This window comes from Heptranchias perlo, chromosome 17, assembly GCF_035084215.1.
Source record: "Heptranchias perlo isolate sHepPer1 chromosome 17, sHepPer1.hap1, whole genome shotgun sequence".
Taxonomy (NCBI): Eukaryota; Metazoa; Chordata; class Chondrichthyes; order Hexanchiformes; family Hexanchidae; genus Heptranchias; species Heptranchias perlo.
Genome location: NC_090341.1, coordinates 6,649,545 through 6,660,840, shown reverse-complemented (window position 1 = coordinate 6,660,840; position 11,296 = coordinate 6,649,545). Strand labels below are relative to the sequence as shown.

General features: G+C 44.7%; 1 protein-coding gene across 1 annotated transcript in view; it reads left to right on the top strand.

The window, feature by feature from the left end:
* Nucleotides 1-5,584: 5,584 nt before the first annotated feature.
* LOC137334009 (uncharacterized) overlaps nucleotides 5,585-11,296 on the top strand; it is a 38,007-nt gene continuing 32,295 nt past the window's right edge. The window contains exons 1-2 of the mRNA XM_067998410.1: nucleotides 5,585-5,924; nucleotides 9,624-9,905. Coding sequence (XP_067854511.1) covers nucleotides 5,660-5,924; nucleotides 9,624-9,905 — 547 coding nt within the window. The 5' untranslated portion in view covers nucleotides 5,585-5,659. The remainder of the gene's footprint in view (nucleotides 5,925-9,623; nucleotides 9,906-11,296) is intronic.

Sequence of the window (11,296 nt, the reverse complement as noted above, 5' to 3'; positions counted from 1 at the left end):
TCCCACGTCGGTGTTTAGATAAAGTAGAGAGAGCTTTACTCCTTCTGACAACCTTCAGCACAAAAATTAACCAAAAATATAAAAAGTAAAGTAAAGCTCTTTAAATAATGGACATTGGGAAGGGGAAGGGGCTTCCGAATGACACGGTGGGTTAGACGCTAACCTTTCACCTACGAGACCTGGGTTGAAATCCAGCAATGACTGTTGGGCTGAAAATCTCTTCTGTTTACTGGCTGCAGTGTGCTATGAAAATGAGTGCGGATAATCCTAACTCAGTTCTAAGTGGGCACGGGCCCATGGCACAAAACCGCCATTAATTGACACCATGGGATGGCTGATATGTTCTTCAGCTGTTGGGACTGAGGCACGTTGGTGAGGCAGTGTAGAGGGACGTTTACTCTGCATTTATTCTTTGGAGTGGTGAGTAAAATATATTTGCGATGTGAAACTTGAGCCTGGAAGTTACACTGCATGAACCTTTGGTGTTTTTGTATGAAATTCCTTTGTGCTTTATTTTACTGGTGAGGTCAAAATGTTTAAAATAAATGTTTGTCTGTAGTTTATGCACGTACAATGATGAGTGCACTTCAAAGTAATTCAGTATATGTCAAAGTGTTTAAATAGTCCTCAATGTCCAAAGTGCACCAAGTCAATGAATTACTTTTAAAGTGTATGGAGGCATACGCGGCAACCGATTTGTACACAGCAAGATCCCAGAAATAGCAATGCGATGAGATGAATATTTAATCTGTTTGGTGTTGTTGGTTGAGGGATGAATGTTGGCCAGGACACTGGGGAGAACTCCCTTGCTCTCCTCCGAAAAAGTGCAGTGGCATCTTTGATGTTTACCCGACCAAGCAAACATTGCGTAGTTTTATCACATCATCTGAAAATGGCACCTCTGTGAGTGCAGTGCTCCCTCAGCACTGCACTGAGATGTCAGCCTAGATTATGTGCTCAAGCCCTGCAATGGAGCTTCAATCTACAATGTTCTCAAACAGCAGGAAAAGTGCTACCACTGAGCCAAGCTGACACTGGTTGCAGAGTGATGTGTAAAACGAATATGGATACTCTTAACTCAGCTCCCATGGCACAAAATTAGCACCAATTGCGACTGAACGGGCAATCTTAGTGAGGCCACCGGATGGCCTGGCTCTGTGAAGTGCTTTGGGATGTCTCTGGGAAATGTTATAAGTTGCTATATTGATGCAAGCCCTTTCTTTAGTAGAACAAAGGAATTTCATACAACACAATTTCATTCGAACATACGAAAATGATGGGCAGGAAAAGACCAGCTGGTCCACCACACACGATGGCTGGAGCATCCTGACTGGACACTTCTTACCGCCCCTCCCCACTTTCCCACAGCCATGTAAATCTCCTGGGAGAGGCATAAAAAACCCCAGAGAGAAACCCGGGGCCAATAAGGGAAAGGATATTTTGGAAAATTCCTCTCCGACCCCCTCAGGCGATCGAAACCAGGAGATCACGTGGACCAAGTGTTATCCGTAAAGCCACTTACCTTCTGTGTGATGCGATCTCTGCCCCAGTCAGGAACTGGTCCAGCTCCCTCTTGAAGGTGTACAGAGAGTCAGCACCCACCACACCAGCCGGCAACACATTCCAGAGGCTCACTACTCTCTGGGAAAGGAAGAACCGTCTGACGTCCAGCCTATTCCTACTTTTGCGTAGTTTAAACTCGCGTCTCTTGGCCCTCCCCAATGTGTCAAACTGGAATAATCTCTCAATAGTGACGCTATCCAACCCTTTCATTATTTTATAGACCTCTATCAGGTCTCCTCTAAGTCTACACTGCTCTAAAGTAAATAGACCCAATTCCTTAAGCCTGTCTGAGTAACTAAGACTCTTTAAGCTAGGAATTTTCATGCTTCAGAATTTTACTGTTAATAAAAATTATTTTGTCCTCACAGATTTGAGATGCAAATGTTGTCAGCTAATTGACTGCAAGTGCAAATGTCAGCTTGCTAAAGGTAAGAGCCTTTTGGCCTAGGTTTTAGGCCCTTTACTCTAAACCAGTTAATCTGAATTTTTAAAAAAGGCTTATATAGTAAAATTTCTCCATCTCCCTGCCATAATGGAGGGGACCCACTCTCCCTTGTCTTTAATGAAAATTGGTAGATAATTGAGAGTTCCTAAATGTTGGTCTAACATCTATGGGCGAGAAAATGAAGAGCACAACAATATAAATATCATAAATCGATGTAATTTATTATAATCTCTCTTAAGCAGTGTGGCTCATTCATGGCTTCAAACAAGAGGAGATTGGTGTTGGTGGGCTGTGCAATCTCTTGCAAGGACTTTTCCTACAAAAATTCCGGCAGAGAATTAGAGTGGGATAGTGCAAGTTTCACTCTGCTCCAGTCTCACCTTTTAAAACCAAAACAAAAGCAAAATACAGCGGGTGCTGGAAATCTGAAATAAAAACAGAAAATGCTGGAAACGCTCAGCAGGTCGGGCAGCGTCTGTGGAGAGAGAAACAGGGTTAACGTTTCAGGTCGATGACCTTTCGTCAGAACTGGAAGATGTTAGAGATTAACAGTTTTTAAGCAAGTGCAGAGCCCCCCCCACCGGGGGAAGGAGCCGCCATTTTATTGATATGTGCTCCCAGTGTGTGACTTTGAAGAATAAATTTATGTCTATTATTTTGCTAACCACAAACTTTCATTGAACTTTTTTTCTTCAGAAATTATTTTCTCTACCCCTGTACCTGAAGGATATGGTGAGTAATAAACTAGCTGAAAACATCTGCTATTTGCTCGTGTGGAGGGTAAATGTCGACAAGGACTGGTTGAGCTGAATGGCCTGATTCCGTGTTGTAACTTTTACGGAAGTATTTCTATTTATCTTCCACACTGTTTATACCCCCAACCTCACTAACAGGGGCTAGGTACTGACTGGGAATCTGGCTGACATAAAATAAATCAAAACATGAAATGAGTTTGGTTAGTCATGGTGGCCCAAGATAGAAAGTGTGCCATTTCCTATCAGTAAAATTACTCCGTTACCTGGAAAATAATCTAAAGCTTCACAGCACTGAAGAAAGAAAGAAAGAATTTGCAATTAGAGAGCATCTTTCATGTCCTCAGAATGTTCCAAAGTCCTTCACAGCCAACAAAGTACTTTTGAGGTGTAGTCACTTGTAATGTAGGGAAGCATAGCAGTCAATTTGCACACAGCAAGATCCCACGAATAATGACACAAATGACCAGTGGGTACAATTTACAGCACCAAACCACCCCAGGCACTAATTTGCACCGTCACAGGGGCCACAGGATGACTGGGCACGAGCACCAGAAAAAATGGGCCCACAGCACAAAGGTACCCCAAATTCAGCACTAACTGGCAATCTCACTCAGAGAAGTCCACAAGGACCGCCAGTGTGGGAACGGAAGACATTCTCTCTGGTCTTCCGATGGTGATCTTCTGAGGTTAGGGCTGAGGCACATTGTTGGGGCGGAGTGGATGACATTCTACTCTGCATCCGACTCATGCTGTACCTGACCCGGGAATGCTTGATGCTGACACTGGTGGTCCAAGATAGAAAGTGTGCCATTTCCTATCAGTAAAATTACTCCGTTACCTGGAGAAGAACCTAAAGCTTCACAGCACTGAAGAAAGAAAGAATTTGCAATCAGAGAGCATCTTTCATGTCCTCAGAATGTTCCAAAGTCCTTCACAGCCAACAGAGTACTTTTGAGGTGTAGTCACTTGTAATGTAGGGAAGCATAGCAGTCAATTTGCACACAGCAAGGTCCCACAAATAATGACACACATGACCAGTTAATCTGATTTTGGTGGTGTTAGTTGAGGGATGAATATTGATGGAAAGCCTGTTAATGGCCTTTGAAATGTGCCGTGGGATCTTTTACATCCATCTGAACAGACCAACGGTTTAACATCTGAGATGATATCTTCCACGGTGCAGCACTCCTTCAGTACTGCACTGAAGTGTCAGCCTAGATTATGTTCTCAAGTTCTGGCAGTGGGGATTGAACCCACAATCATCTGACAGAAGTGAGAGTGCTACCCACTGAGCCAAGCTGACACTGGGGAAAAATATAACCTACTGCATACTCAGCCAATAGATAGCTTTACAAAATAGGAGACCCAAAATAGTGGGTCTGTTGACCAAAGTGTAGTTAGTTCAATACAGGGTAAAATACATCTTTATTTTTATGCTTTTGTCTTGTCAAGTAGACATCGGGGAGCTATTTGGGCAAACAGTATCTGCCAAAGATTTCCTTCTCCTTTAAGGGAATAAATTACTGGCAAGTTTACTGTGCTTTATTTCAGCTAAAGGCATATGGTTCCTGCAGTCCTTTTTCTCCTGCGATTGTGATATTTATTACTCTTTTATCTATGTAAAACAGTCAAGAATAGACGTGAAGATCACAGCCCCATCCACAATATCAGTACAGGCAAGCCTATACTCTAATTCTGTGCCTGAAGCTGTATCTGTTTAAATGCTCTATGATACTGGGACTCTGGACCAGAAGGTCTTATGTTTGATCCTTGCCCAATTGGCTGAACTCAGCTGGGGCAATAGTTGGGGCTTTTCAACTGGTTTCGGAGTCCCTGGACTAAGGGGGAGGGGGGATGGATGGGGAACCCTGCTCCTGATTTCAATCCAGTGACCCATGTTGGAATGTGAATGCATGTGGCCGTCAGTTGATGGCAGGGTCTGAATGACTGGGCCGTGATGCCTTCTCCCATGCGGTCAAATATCTTGCTGATACTGTCTCGGCTCACACAGGATGTCACCCATGGAACCGTACCAGCCAGAGTCAATGGGGGAGGTTTCCCTCTTTGTTGCACCCGGGGAACGCTCGACTCCCAGGTGCAGTGAAGAAGAAGAAATGGGGGTGGTATCCATTACCTCAGGTCTCTCCCTCCCCACTATGCCGCCCCAGGATTTCCCATGCAGAGTAACTGGGCCTCCACCTGGGGTAGGCGTAGGACCAGCATAACCATTATAATGAGGCTGGAGAAGGGAGCTCATGGCCTCCTGCCTCACTTTCCCGTTCGTCAGCCCCAGCAGAGGGGCGGCTAAGGTCTTGAGCCAGGATCTCTCATGGACTGGAGGGACTACAGGGAGTAGTTTGAGGATAGCTATCGTCCCAATTTTAAGGCATTTCGTTTCCCCCCCCCCCCCCCCCCCCCGTCCCCCTCCAAAGACGATCTTCAGGCCTCTCCAGCAGCAGTCCAAAGACCGTGAAGCTGGTGACTAGGCGCCATTGTCACCACCCCACCCTCCCAGTGGTAAGCCCTGCAAGGAGGTGGGCTCACACTGGGAGGGTGCCTCCTTCCTCCTAGAGGGGAACAGCACACCTCAATTGCGCTTCACCTGTCTGTCAGGAACCCAGCCAGAAGCCCAGGGAGGAAAATCTACCCTGTTATCTTCGGATCAGAAGGGGGTAAATTAGGGGAACAGGGGAAGCAGCCTGCTGTGCAGTAATTGCTACCATTAAAGTATAAGTTTTGTCTGTCTTCCTCCGCAGATTGTAAAATTAAAAGTGAAATCATATGCAAGGCTATTGATGGCAAAAAAGAAGCAAATGAAGAATTTGACAAGCTATTTAAAAAATTATTCAAAACTGAACCTGAATTACGCTTGAAATTTGAAAGAATTTTTCATTCTATGCAAACTAAGCTTTTGAGCATTGCATCAGGATGTATAGAGTTCCGACTGAAGATATTATCTTATGCTGCTCTCCTAAATCTTAGCCTACTGTATGAAAGAGGAGCGTCTGAAGGGATAAAGCACCTCCCTCCTTTACACCAGAAGCTACAGGATGGGTTAAGAGAGGAATTTCCACGTGCGACCAGGGCGACTGCAATATTTTCTTTCACAAACCACTTCAAAGGCGGATCTTACAGAAGTGCGCTGGAATTCTTTTGCGGAGGTAAGTCATAGAGTCATAGAGTCATACAGCACGGATAGAGGCCCTTCGGCCCATCGTGTCCGCGCCGGCCATCAGCCCTGTCTACTCTAATCCCATATTCCAGCATTTGGTCCGTAGCCTTGTATGCTATGGCATTTCAAGTGCTCATCCAAATGCTTCTTGAACGTTGTGAGGGTTCCTGCCTCCACAACCCTTTCAGACAGTGAGTTCCAGACTCCAACCACCCTCTGGGTGAAAAAGTTCTTTCTAAAATCCCCTCTAAACCTCCCGCCTTTTACCTTGAATCTATGTCCCCTTGTTATAGAACCCTCAACGAAGGGAAAAAGCTCCTTAGTATCCATCCTATCTGTGTCCCTCATAATTTTGTACACCTCAATCATGTCCCCCCTCAGCCTCCTCTGCTCCAAGGAAAACAAACCCAATCTTCCCAGTCTCTCTTCATAGCTGAAGCGCTCCAGCCTTGGTAACATCCTGGTGAATCTCCTCTGCACCCTCTCCAAAGCGATCACATCCTTCCTGTAGTGTGGCGACCAGAACTGCACACAGTACTCCAGCTGTGGCCTAACCAGTGTTTTATACTGGTTAGGCCTCGGGGAGGTTTGAATCCCTGAAGTAAAGGGAGCGTGCCCTGAGGAAAGATTGGATAAGTTTAAGCTTTGCGGTCTGGAGAGAAGGTCGCAAGGTCGGTTTGAATGAAGAAGGCCCCTTCGGCCCATTTGATCCAGAATGCCAACTCGACCGTCTCCCTGTTACAGATGTTTCTGCCTCAACAATAACTTACATTTGTATAGCTCCTTTAATATAATGAAACATTCCAAGTCGCTTCCCACGTCAGAGAGTTGGACCAAGCAACAAAACTAAACTAAAGCTTAGAAGAGAAATAAATGATAAAACCAGGGCCAACAACACTAAAGAAAATTATGAGGCATTTTGACAGTGTAATGGGGAGATTAGAAGGGTGAAAAGAAAATATGAAAAATGTCTGCCAGATAATATAAAAGGCCTTTTGTAAGCATATTTAAAGTTATAAAATAGTTAAAGAGAGGGTAGGACCACTCAGGGAAGAAGGGGGAATCTAGTTGTGATGGATGAAGGTATGGCAGAGATACTAAATAAAGATATTAAAGATAATAGAAACTTGTGGGTTCATTATGGACAGCTGGCATGGTAAGTCTTGCCGCGCAAATTCACTAGAGTTCTTTGAGGAAACAGTGGAGTGCATTGAGTAAGAAAATGCAGTGGGTGTTGCATATGTGAATTTTCAAAAGGTGTTTAATAAAGTGCTGCATTGGAGGCTTGTTGATAAAATTAAGGCACACAGGGGTAGATCTTGAGTTTGTGCGATAGTGATAGCGAGTCGGCTGCCCCCTTTCACACCTCTCCCGATTTTTATTTCCATTGAAGCCGGTGGAAATAAAAATGGGGAGAGATGTAAAATGGGCTGCTGATTCGCTATCACCCGTTTTACACTATCGCACAAACTCAAGATCCGCCCCATAGTGTAAAAGGGAATGGGGCAACATTGATAGAGCCATGGTTACAGGGCAGAAAACAGAGAATAGTGGTTAATGGATGTTTTTCAGGCGACGAGACAACACGAGGTGTAACAACGCTTTATCTTAGAACTTCCTGAACTTTATGCTTGAGCTGCTGAATCAGTCTTTCCTCCGACTAAACTTCCTATTGGCTACTGAACGGAAACTAAAGATTAGCATAATTGGATCCCAAACACACAGAGCACGATGCCTTGAGCCAAACTCCACCTCAGTTCAGAGCCAAACTCCGTGAGCTCCTAGAGTCATAGAGTCATAGAGTTATACAGCACGGATAGAGGCCCTTCGGCCCATCGTGTCCGCGCCGGCCATCAAGCCCTGTCTACTTTAATCCCATATAGAGTCATTCCTGCCTTTATTCTTGACAGTTCTTCCCTTAATTGTGAGCTAAAAATGCCAAGACTGGAGCCCTAGGATTTGATCGTTACACTGTATATATATATATATATATATATATATATATATTCAGTCACTTGCCAGATATGTGCAATTCTCATATCTCCATTGTTTAAGTATGGAGATCTCAGCTTTCTGCCCAGTGTCCAATCTATGCAGACCTGCAATCATTTAACTCTTGGCAGTACAAGAGCTAAAATACTACTATATTAGAGTGGGAGAAGATTTCTTCTTTGAGCTCGCTGTAGCAAGAATTACAAGCCCGTTTGCAAAGAACAAATGTATAATTTTTCTACAGCTAGCAGGCGGAGGAAATCATCTAACCACTGTGATTGCTTCAGAAGCTAGTGTTTAAACATCCACATTTTGCACCTTGTTAATTACAGCTGGGAGGGCAAGTGGTTTGATCTAGTGCGGTGTGACATCCATCTATATCCCTACACTTCCTACACGGATTGCTTCCCGTATACTATAGCTTGGCATAAAGAAGTCCCATTGGGCGGTGAGACAGCGCTAACAAACCCTTTGCGGCAACAAATCGTCGGCAGTGAGGAGTTATTGTAAATGCCGAGCTTCTGGTGATTTCCGGTAATTGGTGTGCCGCCACAATCCGTGCACCAGCGGGTGAGACTGCCTGTTGGCAGCGTGATGCCAGGAAACCAGCCGCCTGATAGTAATCCCAAGGGCCTGGAAATTATGCTGTGGGATGAAGGCTGATGGATGCTCAGCAAACTCATCTGAAATTCCTCTCTCTGCTATTTGATCTGTTTCAAGTAAAAGGACTAATTGAGAAAATAGCAGAGAGAAGAATTTTGGACAACGCGTTAAGTGTTCATGCACCATTACCTCACAGTGTAATTTCAAAGCCAAGGGATTCTTAATACCAAAGGGGTCTTGTTCCATGGCGGGGGGTGGGGGGTGTAGATCAACCTCCCCTTTGCTCTACTAAACAGGCTAAAGGCTTCCTCCCCTCCCACTCCCACCTGCTCAGGTCTCTTGTTGTCCCGACCCCCGACAATGCTCTCCTCCTTTTCTATTATAAGCAAGTTTAGTTGATCTCCTGTGTTGCAGACAGAGAGTCAAAAGTAAGAGTAGTCTTCAGGCAAAGCGCGATTAGAGGGCAGGAATAAGAACACCGGGGGCATGCTGAAGCAATTCAGTCCCCATTTGAAAGTCACACATTCTGTCCTTAGTAGGGTTGCCAACTCTAGTTGGGTGTATTCCTGGAGGTTTCATCACATGACCTCTCGACTCGAACCGCTCCGCCCCCACACTCCCGCCATTGGTCCATCCTCCAGGCGCGCTGCCTTCCCGCTCCAATTGGAAAGGGAACAGACTCTCTGTTACCCAATTGGATTAATCTTGACTGTTAGCGAAACAACCTTTTCTTCCCCAGCTCCAATATTTTTATAACTAATAAATAAAAGTGTTGAAAGAAAATGAAAAAAAAAACACAATTTTGTTCAGTGCCCCTATGATTTTTCTCCTGGGATTTTGCTCGCAGCAGGGTCCTACAGATTAATCTCCAATTCCTGGAGACTCCAAGACAACCCTGGAGCGTTGGCAACCCAAGTCCTTAGTTGTGCACGTCCATTATAAATTCCTATGGTCTTTGTTTGCAGTGGCCCTCCCACCAGCTGTAGTTTACACTGGGATTGATAAATCATAACATTTACCTCAATATATGTAGAAAAGTCTGTACCAAGAGTCTGTTCTGACATTTTTCTGCCTTTTTTTTTTCATTTATCAGGATTTGCTATTGATGATATGCTCCCAATCATAAAAAAACAAATAAAATTCCACAATATTGATTATCTGTGTATCGATATGAAAACTGCTCCACAGACAACCCTAAATGATCTGAAGAGAGAGTTCAAGAAGGGGTATCACAGAAAACTGAAGAAACTCAAAAGGAAAGTGTTAAAGGGAAAGACTCTGAGCCCTTGTGATTGCAAGCTTATTTTGAAGTTGATTGAGGCTGGTAAAAAGCAAGACAAGAACTCTAGGAAGGATATTACCAGAGAGCTAGCAGGTGAGAGAAACACAACAATGACAATTGAGATGAGGCTGGCAAATGTTCAACTGTATTTATCTTGCAGGATTGCTTCTGATAACAAGATTGCCTTTGGCAGCAATGCTCTAATGTCCAAGTCTCACTGCCGTTTGGAGGCATTAAAACCCTCCTGGAGATGGGGCCTTCGCTGGGTATGCCTCAAAGCAAAGTGACGGCTAAGGTAAATGACTGCTGGTGGTGACAGTTGCGTCCAGTCCACCATTTTGATTCTGGCATGTAGCCAGATCTCAGCCACTCAGCCATCTTTGTCACGTTGGCCTGTATGGATGTTATCCTGACATCAGAATGAGAAATAAAAACAGAAAATGCTGGAAAAGCTCAGCAAGTGAGGCAGCACTCTGAGGAGAAAGAAACAGAGTTAACGTTTCAGATCGCAGTCCTTTCGTCAGAAAGGGAAAGCTGTGATTGTAATATAAATGAGGCAATGGCAAGTTGTGAAATTAAATTGAATAAATCAGGTAATTTGTGGACTAGCACCAGAAAAATAACCATGAAAGCTCTTGGATTGTCATAAAACTCAACTAGTTCACTAATGTCCTTCAGGGAAGGGAACCTGCCATTCCTATCCAGTCTGGCCTGCACTGACTCCAGTCCCACACTATGTGGTTGACTCTTAGTACCAGGAACAACATCAGGCATTCCTTAGAAAGAGGTATGAACTGAGTGAAACTATTCCACAAGGCTACCTGCGTACTAAACACTAAAAGTTGCAGGCTATAGACAGAGAGCTAGGCAGACCCACAACCAACGGATCGGAGCAAAGCTCTCTAGCTTTACCACATCCAGTCGATAAAGGTGGTTAGCAACCAGGCAAATAACAGGAGAAGGAGGCTCCATGAACATCCCCATCCTCAAACATGGTGGAGCCCAGCACATGAGTGGAGGAACCAAGGCTGAAATGTTTGCAAGTGCCGAGTAGATCATCATACTCATCCTCCATCCGAGGTCCCCACCATCATAGATACCAGTGTCCAGCCAATTAGATTCACTCCACATGACACTAAGGAGCGGCTGAGTGCACGCTGCACGGCAAAGGCTACGGGCCCTAACAACATCCTCACCTGCAGTGCACCCGAGCTAGCTGCTCCCCCAACCGAGTTGTTACAGCACAGCTATGATTCTATGGCATCCACCCAACAATGTGGAGAATTGCCCAGGTATGTCCTATCCACGAAAAACAAAATAAATCTGACCCGGTCGATTACCTCCCTATCAACCTCCTCCAAATCATTAGTAAAGGGATGGAAGGAATAATTAATAATACCATCAAATGACAGCTACTTGCCAATAGCCTGCTTGCTGATGCTCATTTGGGGTTCCACCAGAACCACTTGGCTCCAGGCCGCATC